General features: G+C 44.0%; 1 protein-coding gene across 1 annotated transcript in view; it reads right to left on the reverse strand.

Moving 5' to 3' along the window:
* The window catches only part of FBN3 (fibrillin 3), a 127,355-nt gene extending 112,798 nt beyond the window's left edge, over nucleotides 1-14,557 (reverse strand). Inside the window, exons 1-2 of the mRNA XM_048927668.1 lie at nucleotides 14,417-14,557; nucleotides 11,428-11,727 (exon numbers count right to left, since the gene is read on the reverse strand). Of these exons, the coding sequence (XP_048783625.1) occupies nucleotides 11,428-11,597 (170 nt within the window). The 5' untranslated portion in view covers nucleotides 11,598-11,727; nucleotides 14,417-14,557. The remainder of the gene's footprint in view (nucleotides 1-11,427; nucleotides 11,728-14,416) is intronic.
* Between the last annotated feature and the right edge of the window lie 9,420 nt (nucleotides 14,558-23,977).

Here is a 23,977-nt window from a genome sequence, read left to right on the forward strand (position 1 = left end):
ATTGAAGCTTGTGGCTTTTCAAGGAAGATAATCTTGCCTCTTCGATGAATCATAGGAAATCTTTCCTATGATTCAGAATTCCTTCTGGTATTGATCTTAGCCTGATTCTTTGTTGGGCTCCAGGGATCATCTCACACAATAAGTGGGAACACTACTGCAGGCAGTGGAGATCACTAGGAGGACAATAATTACTGCCAAATGTGATAGTGGTTTCTGTCCATGTATCTCTCCATCTACAGGGATTTGGGATTGTGTCACGGGGTGAGAATAAATCTGAAACCATGCTGACATTTGCATCCCTGGCCTCAGGCACAGCTAAGGATCTTGAGCGGAGTTCTTGACTTACCCAGTCCTTCATATGCACTGCAAGTACTTCTAGAGGTTTATTGGCTTTGTAAGCCTAGGACTGGGCTATCTGTACATTCACTGAATACTATCCCAAGTCTAGTCGATACATGTTCCTGTGATGGACAGTTTGAAAAGTAATTAAGAAGAGCAGTGCCACTAGAGAAGCCAGCTGTCTTTATCATCAATAAATACACAGAAGGAGAAATATATCAGGCAACCCCATTTAATGTAAGGATAGTGACTCCATCCCGAAAATGAGGTCCTTAACTGCTCCTACCAGAGAAATCATTCTCTTGTTCTGCAAAGCAGCATATCCTCTATTTAGCTTTTAGGAATAAGTTTGTCCCAGTGATGTCACTTATATTTGGTACTAAGAAACCAGTTTCAAAGGTGCAGAAATGCACCTTTAGTCTTTTTGATAACACCAGCACAAGTTACGCACTTTGAAAGAGACTTTATGCACTTTGAAAGAGCAATTATTCTGCTGGGTAAGACTGTAAGCATGAAAGTAGTGACAATTCAGAACATTCTGAAGTTGCTTGCTGAGCAGAGCTACAGATCACTTTCCTATGGCTCTCAGCAATACCCAAACTGAGCCCACCACGTCAATGGGATGAGCCCAGGAAGGGGCTGCTTCATGCTGTGTCTGGCACAGTCAGCAAAGTTCTCTGCCCTGGGGTGACATGCATGGACCAAGACAGAAAAACCAGGCAGCTGACCGTGCGTGGGACCAGCCATGAAGGAGATGCTCATCTGTGACAACAGAACTATTTAAATCTGAGCTCACTGAAATCCCAGACTTACGATGTCCCATTCCCGCTGGAGACCATTATCTCTCTGGATCCTGGAGCTCCCCTTACTTCAGTTCCAGAAACCTCAATCCTACCTCCCCAAAAGTAGTTGTGAACTGGCACACAGCTTCTTCCTGAGCAAACTCTAGTGCTATCACTGAGCACTTCTCTCATCTGTGCTCCTTAACAATGCCAGCCTGCCCTCTGCTTGAGCCCAGACCTAGCTGGGACTCGGAAGATCTCAACATTAGATTCACAGAGAGATGAAACTCTCAAGCACCTGAATTCAGCTGCCAAATAGACTCTAGCAACAGAACTGAGATAGTTCAGAGGTGACAGCACAGCCACTTAGTCCTGGAATGGGACCAACCTCCTGTTTGTTGAGCAACACAGAAATGATGGTATCCACTTAAAATGACCATGACAGAGACTGGAAGCCAACAGCTTGTTTGTGTTGCAGCTTCTTTTGAGGAGAATTTATTCTTCGAGCAAAGGATAGAAGAGAGGAGCCAGGAGATTCAATGAATTTTATAAAGGTGAGAGAGGATGCAGAGTAATGTGGGAAGGCTATGTAGAAGAAATTCTGGAGGAGAGAAATGGGGATGGAACATAGTGCCAAATAGCAGAGCAAATATGAAGAGCCATGGAAAGTTCTTAGGGCAAATGAAATTGTCCCTTGTGCATTGATTCTCAACTGCAGACATCTCTAAGGAAACAGGAGCTCTACGAAGAGGAGCAAGCATGCATCACTGCTCCTCCCCTCAGAACCAAGGACGGGCTACAGCCAGGAAACGTTGATTTAAGTGAAAAGAGACTACATTTTTCTTGGTTGTTTTAGTTAACAAAAGGAAGTCTTAATTTAAACAATTATTTTAATATCTGTTTTAATGTTTTAGTTATTTTTCCTAGAGAATGGATGATTAAACATAGCCTTGATGCTTAAATTAGGGAAGCACACAATATCAGAACATATACCTTACACATACCTTACAGGTAAGTAATTATGTAGCTTAAAATAAAGATATTCATGTTTACTATTTTCATTATTATATTAAAAAATGGTGAGAAAATAACATTTTTTTTCAGATGTCTCTTACACTTTTTAATACGTATTTAATTATCTTTGGGTTGAAATTGAAACAGCACTGAAATGCAACAACAAAACATTTATCAGAAATTCTTTGCCTTTAAAAGTAATTTATAAATTGAAGGAAGTGCTGTGATTCCAGAGATCTTCTTGGGTGAACTCTAAAAGGTATCTTCTGAAGGGTGAGATGGGATTTCTTGCTGCCAAACACAGCCTTCTCTGAGATTTTGAAATCAGTGCATCTCATCCTCTCAGTGTATGTTTGTATTCCTAAAGCAGTAGAAAAAAACCAAAATTCCTGTTTTGTAATTCCCAGACATTAAATTGATTTGGCTGAATAAAAAAGTGGGTTGCCTCAAATTTATGATGGACTCTGCCTGAGAAGGCTTCAGTGGGCCTTTATACTGTGTGCCAGAACTGCTCTGCTCCTATGGCAATTTTCAACTTTGAATTTTGAATTTCAAAGTAATTAGGAGGGCAGCTCCTTGTGCTCTGGGAACAGCCCACTTGAAATACATTGCCGTTAGAGATTGCACACAAATGTCTCTAAGCCTCATTTCATCGAGGGTGGAGACAAACAGGAACAGGTTGCCCAAGGAGGCTGTGGATGCCCCATCCCTGCAGGCATTCAAGGCCAGGCTGGATGTGGCTCTGGGCAGCCTGGGCTGCGGGGGTGGCGACTCTGCACACAGCAGGAGGGTCTAAACTACATGATAATTATGCTTCTTTTCAACCCAGGCCATTCTTTGATTCTATGATTCCTTTTTCCTGACGAGATGCAGCTAACTCAATACATGTGAGCCCTCTCATGAAAGCAATGGGGCAAGAGCCTGCAACAAGGGGAAGTCTCATCCTGAACCTCCGGATCTCCAGCTCAGGCTCAAAAACTCTCCCTCCACATCTCCATGTGATTCAGGAAGAGGACTTTGGACAGAGAGGGAAAGCCAACCCGAGAGGGCTGCCTGACTGCCACTGACACAACTGGCTCACACCAAAATAACCCCTTATGCTTACAATACAGTTCTTAGAATGGCCTGGGTTGCAAAGGACCACAATGCTCATCTAGTCCCAACCCCCTGCTGTGTGCAGGTCGCCAACCAGCAGACCAGGCTGCCCAGAGCCACATCCAGCCTGGCCTTGAATGCCTGCAGAGATGGGGCATCCACAGCCTCCTTGGGCAACCTGTGCCAGTGCCTCACCACCCTCTGGGTGAAAACTTCCTCCTAATATCCAACCTGAACCTCCCCTGTCTCAGTTTAAAACCATTCCCCTTGTCCTATCAGTATCCACCCTCATAAACAGCCGTTTCCCCTCCTGTTTATACGCTCCCTTGAAGTATTAGAAGGCAACAATGAGGTCTCCTTGGAGCCTTCTGTTCTCCAAGTTCTGCTGACCCAAGCTATGCAAAGCTGAGTGAAGGATATACACACCCTGCAAACTAACACTGCACACGTGCATGGTCAGTGTGCATACATGCATTCAAAAGCTGCACCTTGGCTATTTCTGGCATGCAACAGTAACCTCAGGTCACTGCAAATCGTTAGGAGGGCATTTTGCCAGAGCCCCAAAGCAGCAGTTATTAATCGTGGAGATCTATGAGCAGGCTGCTCTGTGTTCTAAGACAGCAGGTATTCCTCTCAAGACCTATGAGCTTAAATAGGCAGTATATACAGGGGAGAGAAAAGGCACCTTGAGAGAGTGCAGAACTATGCTCTTATTAATACACATTCATTTCCTTTTTACCTTACTTACAGCTGGGGAACACAAGTTTTATTTTGCTCGTGACAGTAATTACATCAAAAATTAGTCCTCCTCTCCTGCCAAAAAAACCCTGCGTCTCATTATTTTCTTTAATGCGTTATCTCTGTTGTGAATTTGAAAGCGGACAAACGGAGCCAAAATTAATGATTTTACATTTTTAACGAGTTATTCCAAGTTGTCAAAACTTTCCTTTGTCTGCCAGCCTCTCTGTTTTGACATAAATGTTCTGATGTCTAAAAAAAAAACTCATCTCACTTACTTAAAGGGCATCAGTGGTTGATTGCTGTATGCTGGGAGTTTAGTTCCCATAATTTTCAGCACAACGAGCCACAAGATCCAAGATTCTCCCATTATTTTTCAGTTTCATAAAAGGAAAAGAAGAAAAACACAAAGAAAGCCTTGCTTTCACAAGACTGTATGCATCTACAGTTAAGGGCAAGTTCAAGACCAATAATGTTAACAACCTTTTTTTTTTGGCAATGTGTGTCCACTACATCTTTCATTACATGTATTTTCTTTGTCAGTAATTCTGTTTTTTCCCTTTATTCAGATCTTCAAGCATTTTGTATGAATGATGGTAGGGAAGTCTGCTCTTATTTGTGCAAATTTGCTTAAATCCTGAATGTTGGCAAGAAACCACAGAGTAGACTTTCCTTTGAAAGAGACTGAAAGTGCAACTGATTTCCAGGAACTGCACAACACTTTAATTTGGAAAGCAGCATTACTGACTCTCCCATCCTTCTTTTTTTTCTTTCACACATTTTGAAATTAACCAAACTTCAAACCCATTTCTTAAAAATTCTGAACAAGGCCCTGTATATACCACACTTTATGCCAGACAATCTTTTACCATGCCAATACTTGCCATAATGTTTCCTGCCAATAACAAAAGCAAACAGAAGCTCAAGCTTAATCATTTAAATAATAATAATAATAACAATAAAATCAACACATAAAGAAAACTTAGGAATGAGAATCCTAAATCAGAAGCTGTTGCCTTATCACTGTTCCTTCTGTTGGTTGTAGTATTTCTCTTTTGGCTTTATGACAAAATATAAAGGTTTACATGTGTGGAGTACAAGGATCTGGATGCTGTCAAGATGTTCCCAAGGAAAGAGTGGAGCTCAGTGAAAGAAGCTCCAGCCGTACCTTTACTGAGGTGCCACACAGCTAACATATTGTCACTTAAACTAATTTTCATCAGGTCTTGGAGCTGAGAGATGGGAGAAAGCAAGAAAACTTCACTAGAATTTGGCCATGCTCTCCCCTGCCATGTTCTTCTCTGCTGCTACATGGAGATGCCCCAAAGCTGCCTCCTTGTGGAGAGTCCTTTGTGCATGGGCATGCAATCCAGGGGCTTGTAAGGAAAACCCACTTGATGTGTGGACAGCCATAAGCAACACAGTTTCTTTTGAACAACAACTCTTTGGGTACATGCATGTAGTTTCTTTTGTTGAAATTGGTTAAATATCCCACAGATCTGCTTATTGAAGTGTTTCTACCACTCTGGTTCAGGGCTTTTATCAGGAACAACACACACTCAGTAGGTGGAGCCCGGCTGCACAAGCTGTAAAATTCAGAAATGGGACATTTTAGCTTTCATGCTTTTCAGCAGCCATGATTCCTGCTCAAAACAGGAATTCACTTTCAAGGGAATTTTCTACCACTTTGAGGTCAATAATTTTTTTTTTCTTAATAAAGACTCAAAGTTGAGCTTCTACATCTAAAGGACTCCGACTCTGGGACTTTGGGAAAACAACAGCTCACTAAACTTAGACAGGGGCTGGGATGGTAATGGTGCAAGAAAGATTTGCTGACTCCCATTTGAGCCAAATTCCTTTCCATAAAATCAATGAAAGTATTATCCTTAACCTTAGCAAAGGCAGAATCAGGCCCATGATCATGAAACACACAAACAAGTTGCTTTTTTCAAGGATCAGCACTTTATAAAGGCTTGTTTCCAATGAACCTCAAGTATCAGCGGGGAAAAAATTATAGTTGATTCTGATAAAAAAAAAAATAAAAATCCTGGTTTTCGTCACACAGGGTATCTCTATATGGGCTGATATTTTTGCTGAGTAAATATGAGAGTTAATAATCCCCACTTACAGAACTGCAGATGCCACAAGACACGTGGGATTTGGCTGTGGTTTCACTGTGCTGTGCTCCTACCAGGACTCCAGGCTGATGCACACTGGTTTTGCCTCTGAATGGGACAGCCCTGTGCTCTGCTCATCTCTGGATGCTCACTCCAGTTGGGCATCATCCTCTCCATAAGCATTCCAGCAGCAACACAGATTAGGAAAGCAGTGCCAGCAGTAATGCAAAACAGGGAGCCAGTGTGATGGTGAGATCCCATAATGCAAGGACAAGAGAGCTGATAACAGCTAATAATTACTGTACTAAGATGCTTGTGGAACTGCAATGTTAGGTATTAAGTCAGATTAAAGTGCTGCTGGAAATCATCTGCTCTGGGCACTTCTCAGTGAAGCTGGTCTACGCTGTGCCCAGCTCCCTCTGACATTAAACACCATCACAGTGTCAGCTGAAATGTACATGGCTGCCACAGCACACAATCACGGCCCGTAGCTCCCCCCACAAACACTGCACCTGAGCTTCAAAGCTGGAGTGAGTGGAGAGTTTAGCTTATCCACACCCCATCAATTCCTCCTGTCTTCTGCAGTCACAGTGCGTCCTTCCTCTCCATTCCCCACAACCCACTGAGATGCTTCTCTGTCATTTTGCATAGATCAGAGCAATAGAAGAGATGTGATATATGTCCTTCTTTCTGAAGCATTCCATCTTCATCCATCTTCTCAATTGCAGTGGCCATTTCCTAATTAATGGGCTTGACACAATTAGTTTTGTATAAAGTCAGGCTGTAGCTGAGCCTTTATTCTGACTTTAAAAAAATAGGCAGCCATGAACTTACAGGAAATCACACTGCCAGCAAACAGCTTAGCTGGCTGCAGACTAATCATCTTTTCTTTCCCCTCTGTTAAACACATTCTTGCTCTTGGAAACTGTTCAGTAGTTCATTAAACTAATAATCCTATTCAAATCCTACTTCACAAATGGATTTGTCAGTGCTGTTCCTCACAGGAGACAGTAATTCTAAATTGCCTCTACTTTAATGGGTTTAAAGACAGATTAAATCACAGCTTTGGCTGCGATTTATTGCTTCACATTATTTCATTATTTGCTATTTGTAGAGGCATTGGTGAATAATACACTTGTTTACTTGCATCTATTCCATTCTTTGCATTTGTTTCATACTTTCCCCTTATTAAAGAAGATTGGGAAGGAAACAGAGCACTATTTTCTAATAGAACCACATCCAACCTGCATTTCAGCAGTGGTGACAGCAGCAGTGGGTCACCTCCACTGGAGCAGATTTGTACAAGCATGACATGCAGCTCTTGTTCATCGCTGGTGAAAATGCACAGCTAATGGTGCTGACTGTGCTGGAAAACAGTGTTTTGTAGCTGAGCATTTGCTCTATCAAATGGTGTTTTTGTGCTCTCTGCATCTTGTTTCAATGCAAATAAATAGGAGGCATTATTACTTTTGAAGTGAGCCACATACTAATTGATGATGGCTTCGTATAAAGCCACTGGGCACCAAAGCAGAGCAGATATCCAGTGCTGCTTGTGTTTACATAAGGCTTTCCTGGGAAACCCACGGGGAATTACTCGTACAGTAGGAATGTGTGCTACGTGCAGCAGCAGGAAGGAACACCAAACATGCCTGCATACTTGATTCCTCTAGAGTTGGTAAACATTCCCCATATGGCAAGTTGGAAAGAAGTGGAAGACACCTGGTCACACTTCTTTGTCCAGTTCAGCTGCGATCCTAATTTCCTGCCCAAATTTAAATCAAACAAAATGTAGAGATGGAGAAAATCCATAGTTCCATTCACTCAGGACAAAAAGAGGGGCACAATTAATTGGTAGAATAAGTATCACAGAATCATAGAATCATAAAATTGCTCAAGTTGGAAAAGACCTTCAAGATCATGAAGTCCAACCTCAGCCTAACCATACTTCCCTAAATCTAACAGCCCCCTGCTACATCACATCCCTGAGCACCACATCCAGATGTTTTTCAAACACATTCAGGGATGAAAGAACCAGCTCTAGCATGTTGAAGTTGATTGCTTTAAGTTCTCTCATGCATACATTTGTCTGTCATATTCCACTTTGGGAGCAAAAAACATTTCTGCCATGGACAAAATGATCTGCTCATTGCATGTTAATATTATAAAAGGCTTTTAAGATCTGGCAGGTATCAAGCATACTGTATAAAAGGAAAATAGATTTTATTAACTTGCACTGACAAAATGAATTCTTTCTATGAACAAGAAGTCAAAGATATGGACAGCTCTGAAGCCTCAAGTAGAAGGCTTCCACAAAAGAGAAGAGGAAGAAGAACTTAGGACTATGTGCTGTACCATCATCATTAGATCTGAGCGGAGACCCACAAAATCTTTTTGCCTCTTTCCTTCCATTCAGTAGTGGTCTACAAATTTTTGAACGCTGTCACCAAAAATAGAGAGCAATCAGGCTGGGTTGGCAGCCCAGGTCTTACACAATCATCAGGCTGAGAAAGGGAAGCCACCAGTTGAACTCCACGTAATGCAGTTCAGCTTCAATGTATTTTAATTCTGAAAGTCTCAGAACTAAAGAAAGTCTTAGAAACAAAGATATCTCAAATGAAGGCTGAACTGAAATTAGTTTATCTCTCTGAAAAAAAAAGTTGTGGGTCTTGGAAAGCAAATTCCAAAGCAAATATTTGAAGTGCTGCCATAAACACTACTGAAATACACTACGGTTAAATATATTTAGAGAGGTTCAGATGTATGTTAGAGGTGTGGATTTATAGGACAGATGATTGCAGTAGTCAAGATATGCCACCTACATACCTACAGTATAAAATAACAATAAATTAAAATTAAAAAAAGAAAAAGGAGAGAGAGAAAAACTACCATTTAAACTTGCAGTAATAAAACTTACTGTTAATTCATTTATTCTGCTACTAAAGCATTAGCCTGTGAGTAAACCAAACCTACAATTATGGCTTTTCTGATTGTCCCAAAGAAGGGTAATAAATGTGGTCAGACAGATCAGGGAAGATGCTCAACCACAAGTGCACCTCTCTACATTTGTTTCTAGACAAAACAGCACCAGGGACTAGCAGGGTTCTGGGAATCTACAAAAGCAGTGAGTCTGTAACTCTGCAGGGGATGGCTTTCGCTGGTTTACAGCCCCATCCACACCAGTACAGTTGGTGACATCTGTTGCTGTATTCTCAGCCCAGGAGAACCCAACTTCAAACACCGTTCTGCAATAGATTTCTCATCTCAAGTGGTGTATCTACTTCTGAAAAAGGAGACTTTAAACAGACAGTTCATTAACGGGCTGGAAATCCTGAAGGAGAGATCTGGACACAGAACACGGGAGACTTTCAGGGTCACTTGACATAGAGCATGGGAAGTGCCCGAGGCACGAGCCCAGCCACTGTGCTTTGGCAGCGCTCCTTGCATTGCCCACCATCATTCTCTCAACAACAGACTGCCCTCCCAAGGGCCAAGAACAATGAATCTCCAGCTATCTTAATTTACGTTTGCTAAGATGTCTTTAAACAGATCTTGCACGTTCCCCAGTGGAGTTTTTCTCTTCCTACAGCAATTGCTTCAGAGGGCATTAGGAAAGCAGAGGGAAAACCAAAGAGCCAGTGGTGTGGTCCTTAGCTCTCAGCAGGGGATTTGGAGCCAGACACTTCAGGCCTGTTCCCGATCCTGCCTCAAACTTACTGTGTGGCCTTCAGTTGCTTACACAACAGATAATTTAGTATTTACTTCAGTGTTGGCCAACCAGTGTCTGGGGCTTCAGAGAAAAGTTTTCAGAAGTCATTTCTAACTTGGGAACTCAGGATCCATTTTTTAAAGCATATGGCATTTGGATGCTTCAGGCCCACTGAAAGTCAGGAGAATTCAAGCTCTAAGTCATTTTTGAAAAGAGTCTGGTTACTGAAGTCCCTGAGTTTTGTAAGATCACTGGTTTCCAGTGACCTTCCCTGAGATCCTGTGAGGAATGGAAATATCACTTCTGTGCTCTGCTCTTCCTTCTTTCTCACAGGGCTGCACAAAATAGGATAACCAATGAACACATGAACTAACTCCATTTCTTTCTATCTGCATTGTGAAAACTGTGATCACCTCTAGCCCTGGGCAGCCACAGTCTCTGGTCTGGCAGACTGTCATCTTATCCTCTGCAAGAAATGTCCTTCAGCCCTTTAATCATAAAGGTTTGGAATGTTTTATCTGAATGGACTCAAAGATACCTGAAAGAATCACAGTAAAAGTCCTTCTAGATTTTACTGGGTGAGACACAGGGTAGCCCTGCTCTGTGATGGAGCTAACGGCTACTTTTTTCTGGTAGCTAGCTTTGAGCTAGGGGTTTGACCAAACCCTAGGACAGCTGTTGTCCATCATCTGCAAATCCACCATAGCAGAAGCAAGTGGCCATGCACTTTTGAATTCCATGAGCAAATGCTGCAAGCACCATGGCCCTGCCTGTTGCAGCTCTACTGCCAAGCTCTGGGTTCCAGCTCCAGCCCAAACATGCACATCTGATTGTCTGGGCTGAAAGCATGGCGCTCCATCCCATTCAAGAAGCATTTCCCAGCAAGTTCTGGAGGACTCTGGCACACTCCAAACTTTGCGCGTGTATCACGTTCTGCTCTGTTTCTGCCCACTAACACAGGAACTCTTTCCAAGAACTACAGCCAGGCAGACTTAAAATAACCCAGAATCAATTCTAGGGCCAGGAACCATCTTGAGAGCAAGCGAATACAGATGAGCTCCAGCACAAGCTCGAGAATTCTTTGCCTGAACCCTGTCTCCCTCCTCAAGTGGAAAATCCTCACGGATCCAGCTCTCATACCAATTTTTCCTCAGGTGGGGCCACAAGCCCCAGCTTTACTTTATAACAGATGACTTAGCGTGTACACTCACCCATTAGCAATGGTAGATAAAACAACTATCAGTGTAAAATCAGCCAACAATATAACCCACATCAATTGGCAGCATGACAGAGGTAGCACACCCAGTCAACAACATCCTCCCTGGTGATAGAAAGACCAGCCAGAGCCATCCCTCCAGGTAAATGCCCAAGACTCCTCCCACCTGCAGGCAAGATGTTGATGACTCCTCACAGTACTCATGCATGAACCCGAAATTGCTGTGACCCACTGATCAATGCAGAAGAGCTCATTGCACAGCACTCTATTCACACAGCAGCCTGGGTTCTGTGTCTGCAGAGCAGATTCCCTCCTGAGCTCAACGAAAGGGCAGAAAAGCAATTCTGTAGACATGTTACTATGAGCTATAATAATAAACCAAGTTCTGCTTTATAAAATAGAAATGAACATTAAACGTACCCTCGTAAAGTGTCTTGGCCTCTTCTTCTCACTCTGTTTGCTGGCTGTCTTTCCTCATAGCCTGCAAATCTGTCTGTCTGCAAGTCCCCTTCATATTGACCCTGGGCTTGTTCCACATACAAAACTGCTGTACATCCCAGCATGAACCTGGCCAGCCACAATACCCCCATGATGGCACGGATTCCACGGTTCCTGGCTGCCCTGAAATCTTCTTCCAGCTGGAGGGTCCCTGCTGCCTTGGTGGAGAATGGATTTTGCCAGCAGCCTTTAAGTGCCAAGGTGCCTTCCTGCCGTTCACTTCTAGAATCAAAGACAGAAGAAAGAGAAACAAGCAAGTGTTCTCAAGAGCTTCCACGTTTTTAAAATGACTGTTCACCCCAGACTGCCCCTTCCCAGAGTTAATACAGTGAGGTCATACAGTCACACTGAGTGTGGCTCCTTGTACATACAGCCAACATGCTCACAATGTCATTTCCCACCATATCATTGCCAAAGCCCTCCTTTCCCAAGAGGTCGGAACCAAATGATCTCTAAAACTCATTATTCTACCTTTGCATCCATTTTCCTGCCTTTCTGGTAGGGAAATGAAGAGTAACCATAGAGCAATCTGTCCTAGAACCCCCTGGTATCAGGTTGTGCTACTGAATTCAGCACGGTAGGTGAGTTCAGAGGAGCAATATGAGATGCAGAGCTATGAAGCAAGAAGAGACCAGGGATCAACTTCCCAGGCCCCACTATATTGTATTCTAGCCAGGCCAGGGCATGGAATAAAGATCAGTCACTTGAAAACTACCTCCAGGTACTTGGTATTTTGAGCAGTCAGAGCGAATGGTAGAAAACACATCAAAGGAGCACGTATGTCAGTGCTGAGGTATGCAAAAGGGTCATTGCAGGCTGGAGTGAGATGTAATATTGTTGTCTGAGGCTAGAGGATGAAGACAGTGCATTCAGCTAAGCCTGGTTTCCATGATGGTGAAGTGACAGAGAAAAAGGCGGAGGGCTGAGCATGCTGGGAGGTGTGTAGGAGCAAAGCCCATGGCTGCCAACACGCCTCGTGGTGAGCACAGCAGGACCAGCTCTTCTGGGCTACAGGCCTGCACCTGAGCACACGCATCGGGCAGGGCCCACCGCCAGGGTTTTGCCCTGAATCACACCAAAGCAGCCCCAAGAGATTTTCTGCCCCATGCAAGCCTGTGAGGACCAGTCCTGACGACCGGAGCCATGCTTTTTCCCCTGGGGTGCAGTGACGGGGGAAACACGAGCTCCTGTGGGCAGCTGAGGACGCTGCCCTGGGCCAGGGTGCAGTGCTGGGGAATGAGCCCCGCGGGGCGGGCGGAGGTCACCTCCTGCCAGGGGCACCGAGGTTACGAGGCACAACGGCCTCCGGAGCGGCTCTGTTTCAGTCCTTGCCGTCATCTGAGTCTGATGCGGCTCCGACAGCACAGGAGAACGCCTGGGGCGCAGCTCCGCACGGCTCAGCCCCTGGAGGACAGCTTTCGGCCTCGGGGCCGCCCCAGCGCCGTGAGCGCGGCCCAGGCCTCGCCGCGAGGAGCGGGCGGGGCGGCGAGGCGGGGTCGGGGCGAGCGAAGAGAGGCGCGGGGCTGCGCGGAAGCACGGCCGAGATCCCCAGACTGCGCCCCCCGATCCTACGCCTCCGTATTCCTCCCCCAGCCCGCGCTGCCCCTCCCATTCCCCGCATCTCCCGGCCCCGCGCTGGCACGTCCAAATGAGCGCTCGGCTTCTCCGTTTCCCACCCCCACGCTCCGGGGTCGGGGTCCCTTCCTTCCTCCTCCCGGCCGGGGCAGGGCCGGCAGGCAGCTCTCCCCTCCGGATTCCGACGTGTGCTTCTCCAGGGAGGGGTCCCACCGGCCTCCCTTCTCCACCCAGAGTGGAAATATCTCGGAGGGACGGGGCCCCTCGACTCCCCCTGCCCGTCCCCCAGCTGTCCCACAGCAGCACGTTCCTGCTCCAGCCCAGTCCCACAGCAGGCACAGTCAGCCCAGACAAGGCAGAGAGTGAGCCTGAACTAATAAAGTAACAACAAAAACAAAACCAAAAAACACACACGCGCGCGCGCACACGCACACACACACACACACACACACACACACAAAAAAAAAAAAAAAAAAAAAAAAAAAGAACACCCAAAATAACAGTAATAATAATATAATAAACCCTCCCAGCTTCAGAGCAATGTCCTAGATGGGGAATCTCAGCTCTTGAGGGCATGCATTTTTCAGGCTCTTAATATTTCAAATGCAGTGAATGAGAAAGACGGAGTGGGAAGGAAAAGGCAGGGCTGGGAGCAGAGGCAGAGACAAAGAAACGGCCCTTCCTGCAGCAGCCCTGCGAGCTCTGCTGCTGCCTTGCTGCACATGCCTGTGCCGAAGGCTGGGATGTGATTATCTTCAGCAGGACAAAAGGGAGAGCGTTTACTTTTCTCCCAGAGCTCTATAGGTGGTACACACATGGAAAAGAAGTCATAAAAAACCCACATTTTTTACACTTCGAGAGATTTCCAGCTTTCATGCAGAAACTTAAAATGAAGGAACTCCATTTCCTCACAGAGAACTGAGAAGCATGACAAATGATCGATACATAGGCACGTACCATGAGAGCATTAACACAGTCCTTACTGAGAGTAAGGAAGAGTCATTTTACACCATAAAAAGAGAATTTTAAGAAAGGCTCAAAAGTTACTTTGAGCTCTGAGAAATTCCATCAAGAGCCACTTGTAAGAATTGCACTGACAAAGCAAAGAGAGAATCAATCACTAAATCAGACTTAAAACTTAGCTGCAAGTTTGGAAGGAATCGGGAAAGACATCTCAAAAAGCCATGTCTCTGAGTGTGCAAATTAAATTAACCCCCCGAAAAATGTGCAAAACAGTAAAATACAGCTAGGCAAACAAAGAATTGCGATTACAGATAGAAAGAAATCAGATCTTAGCTACGCAGGTCTGGATTTAGTCTGAAACTGTTTTAAATACCTTTACGTCCTGGAACTGGTGATGTGCCCAGAGCTCCTTTGTTTAGTGGAGATCTGGGCAGAAAAGAAGGGAATAAAACCCTCACCCTTGAAGGAGAGAAGAAAAGGTACAGCCTAATCCAAATTGAGCAGGGGGAGGGCCTTGCAGCGGAGGAAGGGGTGCAGGAGGAGTGGGAGTAGCAGGAGGACAACCCTACCGCATTCTTGAGCCAAAAGTTTTTAACTTCAAGGAGGGGCTGAGGAGGGGGGGGGAGGTTGGATTCGGCGTTTGCATGCAGACGTGGTTATCACCTAGCCGTTCCTCGTGAGCGCAAGGCTCCTTGGCTCACTTAATTAGTGAGTGCTTTCAGTTCAGCTGGACGAAGTGACTCCTTGTCCCAAATTTGGGCTGGAGCTGCAGGAGGTAGGGGGGCATTAGTAACAGTGACTTCACATCAAAAGGTTTGGTAAAGAAAAAGAAAAAAAAATCATTTTCAATTTGGGACTGGTTCTTCATCTCATTTTTGAAAAGCGATCGTGTGCTAAAGGCGAGCAGAAAAAATAAAAAGGTTTCAAGTAAAACAATTTTCTTGCTGATCGTTCTCTTGTACAGCTAATATAAAATGAAGCAAGACAGGGGACTTGAAGGATTGATGACACAGCCTAGGACCTTCACACTCAGAATTTACCTTGGCTCCAAAAGAGAAATTCTTTGAAGTTACAAGCACTTCCTCAAGGTTAATAAATAATAAATGTACGACAACCTTTGTTTGAATGTCAGATCTGAGTCTAATTCTGCTCTTTGGCTCTGTGCAAAAATAATTTCTCTGCCTCTTATTTAGGAGCCATTACTGATGTCTTTTCTTTATACAGAAAATACAATGCACATGTTCCTCCTCCTCTTTGAACTGCCTCTGCTCCGTGCTGCTGCACACCATCAGAAGGAAGCGCAGTCCCCACGCGTGGATGGCCAAAGTCTCCCCAGAAACCTCAAATCGAGCTGTTTGTCGGGCCAAAGATGTTCAGGTAAGTCTGCACCAAGCGGACCCCAAAAGGCTGTGCACGGCACGCGCGTCAGGGAGCTTCGCATTGTCCTGCCATGTGGCTCAGAGCTCAGTTACCTTTTTACGCGCAGCAGATGAGGGCTGAAACACCACTCATTTCACAGGGGTGCAGAAATTCCAAGGCAAACCCAAGCTGACAGGGAGATTCAGTCCTTCTCCTCCTGCCCCTCTTTGAAACATCCTCACTGCCGTCTTTGTTCTTTTCAGTTTTCCTAATCAACCCCCTGCTAGCTTTATAGAAGTCAGAATGATGCTCAGCCTAATTAACAACAAACTTGTGGAGACTTACAGGGAAAAGGCAGACCTCATTTTCACCAGCAGCCAATAATGGAGCATTTCAAGGAATGTGGCTCCACCACCAAGTCTGCAGTGTTTTGTAGAGCTCAACAAGATTCAAAAACTATTTCCTGGGCCTAATCCTGCGATACTTTTTCCTGTTGAAATGAATGTGAACTTTACCTGATTAATCGAGAAGAGCAGAAGTGGGCCCTCAAACAGAGCAGCACAGCAGTGGGAGCACAAGAAAATACATTTTCCCCACTGAGGGACAGCAAGTTGGTGACAACTGCTGATGCAAAATATTCTTTTTGTCATTCCACTCTAAGGCTTTCTAACTTCTGCATTGTCTTTATGACAGTGTTTACATAAATATTGGATTTTTAAAGGTATTTTGGCATATAAAAGTACACACAGGGTCTTTGATATATTTGCAGAAGTTCCCAGAAATATATCTGTGACTTTTGACCATGGAATAGTTTAAAAAGTAGGCTTTGAAATGTCCAAAGCAGGTGATACTAAAATGGAAACATTTTCTTGTCTCCTTTCTAGGTGCAAACTCAACCGCAGGTCTTTGTTTGTTTGTTTGTTGTTTGAAATGCATTTGTAATTCCAGTTAGGTTTCAGTTGGATACACAGTGTAGCATATCTGGGCTAGTGAGAACTGTTCTTTGTGCTTGGAATAGATGCTGTGTTGTGTCTCACCTCTGCCACGATCCTTCTCATTCCATTTCCTCTGTTAACTCAGATGTAACATGAATCTGAGCGAGCACATTTAATTAACATTTCCCAGGTTCATTTGCTCTCCTTTCTCTCAAGCTTCTCCATCAGGACTGCACTTGGACACAGCCCTGCCAAAGACCGACCTGCAAGGGAAATAAACTTTTTCTTTCTACAGTCCTCATTGAATGGTTAAGAAGCATTTTATCCACTCAGTGTGTTCAGATCCTTATGAACACGATGCTTTTAGCTCTCTCTCTGATTTTCTAGACTGAGGCTTTTCAGCACAGCTGCATCTGATTAAGACACAGCGAGTTCCAGGATTCAGACATAGCAGCGAGATCTCCTTCAAAGTCCCATTCAAGCCTCCAACAGTTCTTTATTTCCCTGCCATCAAATGGTTGTTGCTGGCCACATGAAGTTACAAACACTTGTGTACGTTTTGTCTGGCTCTCCATCTGCTTTCCCTCTGGGTAGCTGACTGTTTGTGCACAACAATGTGCTCACCCAAACTGTTCTTGGATCTACCTGGTCCAAGGCATTGCGAGTATCTAAGCATGTAATCTTCCTCTGAAGTTTGCGCCCAGGATAAATTTATAGCAAGCCTTAGGCTGGGGATGGGAGGGGAGACAGCACTGGAGGAATGTCATCTTTCTTTCAGGCAGTGTCAGGATGTGTCCCAGCCCCCTGGGAAACAAGAGCCGGTGCCTGTGACTGTGGTGAAACTGCTGCTTTTTCTCCGCTGAATTGTTTCATGGTCCAGGGAGAAACTGGAGTGTGAGGCAAAGCAGGATGGTAAAATGTACCCCCAACCAGCCCACAGAAAGCTACTCTCAGTAATTAGACAAGAAACAGTTGCCCTTGTGTAGTTTCAGCCACATGAGCATCTCGGTAGGAATGAAGATCTGTAGACAGATAAGTATGTATCACGTAGCTATCTGTCTGTATCAGTGTTTCTATATAGTAAGTACAGAAGAAGCTGTTTTAACTAAGGCTCCCTGCCCGCCTAACATAACTTAAAGATCTTTTATAGCGTGGCCTTTGTAATTTCTAAATCATACCCACAGAAAACTTTCTTTTTCTGCCTGTAAAAATTGTCTAATAAAGATTGTTGCATTCCTGTTGCCTTGAAGTGAAGAAAATATTCCCAGTTCGGTCTTCAGATTTTCATCATACTTTTTTAAGATGCTCATGTCTTAATGTGAGCTCTGGGTCTCGTCCTGTGAAGCTCTCCAGAAGTTTCTCATGTGGGTGATGGTAGAACTCTCAGTACATAGGTCTATATCCTCTTCTCTGAAATTTAGCTACAACAAACCAATTGCGATAGATCAGCTTTTAATAGACTATTTTGTGTCATGGTTGTCTTTTTCCACTTAACTGTGCAGTTAAGCATGGGATTTCTGGACCACTTTTCACCGTGAACATCATCTGAGATGTTGCTTAGGAAAGGCTCAGAGCCTGCATAGCTTAGTAAGTACAGAAGGAGAAACAGACTGTAAAATGCAGTGAAGCATTATTTTTCTGGCATTTTTAATCACCTAATTAAAGTAAAATGTAGAGCCCTACTCACATTCTTTATATATAGAGAGAGAAGTCAGTTGTCATATTGCAAGAAAGATATATTCAAATTGTGTTCTCATAAAATTATCTGATCTATTCTGTTTCCTTTCTACTGTTCCTACTGGTTTCCTTTCTATCTCAGCTACTTGTGAATCTTTGTGCTTTGGTACTCAGCATTAGAATATGTAAGTAAAGCAAGTTCTTCAGATAGTCATTAACACAAAAAATAGAATTCCCTCTTATTAAAGCCACGCATGAACCATTCAGGAAGTAAATATGCTTTACATTATGCACTGCAAACTACCATCTGTTTTACTTCATTATATCTCATACATGGAAAATAACAATCTATGAAAGTACTCATTAAACTACTTCCACACTTCATATCAAATTGTACTGACATCTCATTTAATAATTTCAAGTATTTCAAGTAGATTACATCCGTTGCTCTTCTTTTGTTCTACAGAAGCCGTCATTCCATCACAGAGGACCATGAAGCTGTGCTGGTTGTCTTGGATTACCTCCTGATTTTGCATGTGCTTTGACATCCCTTCCACCAGGATCTGCTCTGTGATCTTCCCAGGCACAGAGCTGAGGCTCACTGACCTGTAGTTTCCTTGACCTTCCCTTCTCCCTTTCTTATGAATGGGAGTGATATTTCCTTTCTTCCAGTTTCTGGGGACTTCACCTGACAGTCATGACTGTTCAAATGTGATGGAAAATGGCTTGGCAGCTGCATCAGCCAGTTCCTCCAGGAGGCTGGGATGCATGTCATTGAACTCCATAGACTTGTACATGTTCAATCTCATCAGGTGGTCTCAAACTTGCTCTGCTCTTACAGTGGGAGGGATTGTGCTCTCCCACAACCCTAAACAGAAGTTCAGGAACATGAGAGATGTTAGAAGCCTGACTGCCAGTGAAGACAGAGGCAGTGAACTTGCTGAGTTCCTCAGCCTTCTCCATGCTGGTCTGATGCTCAGACTGACACCAAAGTTGAGTTTAAAGTAGCATGTTTGAAGAGTTTGTTAGCAAGGATGAAAGACCTTGGAACCAGGGCTGGCACTGCTGCATTTTCCCATAGCTACATGATTTGGAGTCCACTGTTTTCAGAGGCCCAGCACAGAACCAGAGGGTCTCCTTTGCAGAAATGACCCTGTGGAAAAATAACATGAGATCATCATTAATTATTGTCACTATAATCATTAAAATGCAGAGGGGAGGATGTTTAATGTCACCTAGAAAGTTGTTAATCCTCTTTTTTTTTTTTAATGCCTGACTTGGCTATCTTGTGGCTTCTCCTCTGGGCAGCACAGGGCATTGGGACCTTAGGAATAAATGTGTAATGAGAGAAGTGAACTTGGCTTTTTCTGTCTCTGTCACCAGTGTCAGTTCTGATGTTACACATTATCACACTCCTTTCCTGTATTTCTGCATAAACGTGTAGGAGATTATTATTGGTGAATGTCAAAAACATACAACAAAGCTGACTTGTGGTTGGTTTAACTTTTCCATTTTTGACTCCATGGAGGGTAATCTAAAATTAGTACATCTTGCTTCTTGCAGGATGACACAGTTGCTGTCAGGACAGCAGCAATTCTTAAGCATGATGTCATGTAAAACAATCAAAATCAGATTCTTACATTCGGATTCTTGCTGAGAACTGAGGTCAGGGAATGTGGGATTTATGCTGCTGCTCCACGCTCCCTGCTAGGCTGTGTCCTGGCAGGCCCACAGCTGCTCCCTTCAGCTTTGAAATGAAGAAATCAGAGATTATATTTAAGGGGGATGGTGTATAATAGTTTGAGCAGGATGCTGCATGGCATGTCCAGAATCTTGTGCCTCAGAGAGCAAGACTTGTCCAAAAATAGGCCATCTTAAGTGACCTAGGTAGTGGAAGGGAAGGACATAAGCCCCGAATGTGCTTTACTGCCAGCTAATAGAGCACCAGGGTTGTCTTCCAGGCCAAGTTTCTTGTAGTACAAAGCAGTCACTGCAATTCAGACTCCTGCATGGCAGGAGCCCTGCAGCGGTGTCTGCGCGTACAAATAAACCTGGCAACTTAGCAGAATGTCTGGCAGTCTGGGCAGGTGGCCATGGGCAGTCTGCAAGGCCCCGCATGGGAAAGTGGCATGTGCTGCTCACAGAAACTACAGACACTTTTTAAATTACTTGTCATTGTTTACCCAGAGTTTTCTCAGCCTTCCATAAGAATACAAGTCCCACATAGTATTATATAGCCAGCACGTTTTTGATGCTCTTCCTGGTGTTCTACATTATAACTGTTTTATATGAGCTCAAGATGCAGTCCAGGAAACAAGTTCCATCTTTTGTGCTGAGACATAATCGTGTCATCTCTCTGTGCCACAAGGTACCATGCTCCCAAATGGGGGTACAATCATGTTTCTTTTGAAATGTGATTCTGAAGTGAATAGGAAGCAAAAATAAATGCAGGAGATTTCCAGAAACTTCACATCCAATTTCATTTCAAACAAACAGAGATCAAAAGTGAAAGCTATTAGCACTATACTGAAAAATTTAAAGATTGGGAGGAACAAATTCAGACAAAGGTTTCCTCAGGGAAATCATCCTGCAAGAATCATTTCATTTACTTAGATTTGTCACCAGAACAGACATCAGAAAAATTTTATCATCCTATTTGGCATTCCAAATAATACATGCCAGATCATTTCGCTATCTCACCTTTAACAGTAATTTTTGTTGGCCTAAAGCATCTATTTAAAAAGGCTCTGTGTGAGCATCATGGGAAGAGGATTAATGACATGAAGCCCATAATGACACAGAGTCAGTGGAAAGGATAGCTGATGCCTGTCCTAAGGTCTTGAATAAACAGGCAAACTGAGCTGTGTACTAACTGCTGCCCACAGTTAATGCCATGTTAGTTTATTGTGTGATGGGAAGAGTTAAATGATGTGCAAGTTCCCTGCCTTTGCCATGTAATGCCACTGATCTCTTCTCATAGAATTTACCACTTCCCTTAGAAATTTTTTTGCATCACTCTTGGATCAATAGGGGTCAATAGGAGACAGACATCTGCCTAGGTCAGTGACAGCTGATGTTAGTCCATCTGCTGACAGTGGGAAATAGCAGTGGTCTTCATCTCCTAGAATACTACAAAACTCTACAACAGTGCATTGACTAGAATAGTTATTTCAGTTGGAAGGGATCTACGAAGACCACCAAGCCCAACTGTCTGACCAGTCCAGGACTAGCCAGAAAGTAAAGCAAATTTAATGAGGACATTATACAAGTGCCTCTTGAACCCTGACCAGCATAGCACACCCACCTTGCTAGTAAGCCTGTTCCAGTGTTTGACCTCCACCACGGTAAAGGAGTTTTTCCTAATGTCTAGTTTGAATTTACCTGGCACAGCTTTCTGCTGTGCCCTCATGTTCTACCACTGGTCATCAGGGAGAAGCAACCAGAACCTCCTTCTCCATTTGCCCTCTTCCATGTGGTGTGGAGATTAATGCGGTAGACTCTCAGCCTTCTCTCCAGACTGGACAAAGAATCCTCAGCTTCTCCTCACAGGACATGCTTTCCAGCCACTGTAAAACTTTATTGCCTTCCTCTGGATGCTTTCAGGTATGCCAACATCCTTCCTATGTTGTGGAGAGCAGAACCATAGAGACAGTGTTAAAGATGAGGCCACACCAGCACTAAGTATAGTGGGAGAATCGCCTCCTTTGACCGACTGGCTGTGTTGAATTTAATGCATCCTAAAATGTGGTTTGTCCTCTTGGCTGCCAGGGCACACTGCTGGCTCATGTCAAGCCTGCTGCCAAGCAACATTCCCAAATCCTTTTCAGCTGAGCTGCTCTCCAGGCACTTGTTTACCAGTCTGTACCTGTGTCCAGCATTACACCATACCAGTTACTATGAAGAAAATTATCCCAGATGAAACCATGACATTTTTGTTACTACATGCTGTTGTTGATTGCCTACTATTCCAGTGTATCTCAGTCCCTCTGCAAGACTTCTTGATTCCTCCAGGGAATCAATAGCAGCTCCTATTTTAGTATCATGATCCTTGAGGTCCCTTCCAACCCTGGCCATTCTGTGATATCATCAGCAAACTTGTTGAGGATACAGTCTATTCCTGCTTCCAGATCATTGATAAAAAATGTTGAACAGGACTGGCCCTAGAAACGAGCCCTGGGAAACCTTGCTAATGACTGGCCTTCAGCCAGACGTAACCTCATTCACTGAGATCTACCACTGAGCCAGCTCATCATCCAGTGTAGCATGAACCTATTTATCTCACAGTTGGACAATTTGTCCAGAAGGATGCAGTGAAAGATGGTATCAAAAGCCTTACTAAAACTGAGAACGATTATGTCCGCTGACTTACCTTCATCCTGTAAGTGGGTGACCTTATGATGGAAAGAAATCAAATTACAAAAGTATAAACCCTTCATGAACCCATGCTGACTATACCTGGTAACAGCCTTATCTTTTTACTGCCTTTCAATAACCTCTCAGATTATCTTCTCCATAACTTTGCCATGGACTGAGATTGAAATAATAGTTTTTTGCTTCCGGTATCTTTTCTCATACTCTGTTCTGTAGGTGGGCATAACATAACATTGGCTACCTTCCAAGCAGTGGGAACCTCCCCAGACTCCCAAGACCTTTGCTAAACTGTTGTGAGTAGTCCACCTGTAGTATCTGCTATCTCCTTCAGTATGAGTGAATCCATTAGGCCCTGTGGACTTACGAACATTCAGCTGATACAAGTAGTCCTTTTTTATTTTGGTCACCACAGATGGTAAGTTATTTCTCCCACAGTCATGGTCCTCCAGCTCTGAGGTCTACACAGGACAAGATCTGTCATTACTACTAAAGACTGAGGCAAAAAAAGCATTAAATGCATCTGCCTTTTCTTTATCCCTACTTCTTAGGTGACCATTGGCTTCAAGTGTCAGTCCAATGTTTTTCTTTGGTCTCCTCTTGCTTTTCACAAAGGAAAACTTTGGACCTTAATATTTCACAATATTCCTTATGCTTGGTACATAAATTAATCAAGGTATATGGCACCCAGGCAAGAAACAAGGCTGTAGAGTCTCCAGATCCAACCACTGCAGCCTAGGGTGAGCCCTAGAAGAGCTGCCTCCATAGAAACAACTTTGTTTTTTTCTGAAAAAAAACCCACAAATGACTCTCATTAAGATCTTCATTCAGAAGGTTTATAGCACAGCTTATAGGAGAAGAAGTACCTGTTTTTGCAGAAGTCCTCACTGGACCCTCCTTATCATTAATCATTGTTTGGTATTTCTAGAAAGGCAGCTTTTGTTTGGTGTGTTGCAAAGGGAGCCACATGGCATGAGAAGAGCATCGGACTCCCAGCATACTGAGTGACAGGCAGTGGAGAAGTGGGGAAAGGGACTGGCAGCGACTTATGGGTGCACTGAGCAAACCAGTCACTTGTGGCATTGGTGGGAGATGTTACTGCAGGTGCTAGAAGCAGTGGGAGAAGATAGGAGAGGAGTCCAACCTGCATAGAAATGCTCAGGACAGTAATGTCAGCCTTACCGTTGCCCACAGTTCCCATGCAGGATCTGCAGAGTCCTGCTGCAGTTCATGCAATTAAAAAAAAAAAAAGCATTTTAATAGTTAAAGCAGTCCTTTGTTTCACTAATTTCCAAAAGCAGAACATGCACTTACTTCCTTTGCCTTTTGGGTCACATTTTCCAGATATTATGACCATGATTGAGGTTGGGCGGGAAAGGACAACTTTCTTCTAAACATGCAGGAGAGGAACAACCCTCTGTTCTCAGTGCATGCAATTCCAACCTGAAACCACTGTTACTCTGTATAACCCACAGACATTAACGACCCTGAAGTGGCCATGTTCCTGCAGCAGGGCAGCCCTTGCTCTGCCTGCATAGTTTCAGTGCTTTCACTCCACAACACGATCGGATCGGGATCCCACCTGGGGAATATCT

Source organism: Lagopus muta, chromosome 26 (genome assembly GCF_023343835.1).
Source record: "Lagopus muta isolate bLagMut1 chromosome 26, bLagMut1 primary, whole genome shotgun sequence".
In the NCBI taxonomy this organism is placed as follows: Eukaryota; Metazoa; Chordata; class Aves; order Galliformes; family Phasianidae; genus Lagopus; species Lagopus muta.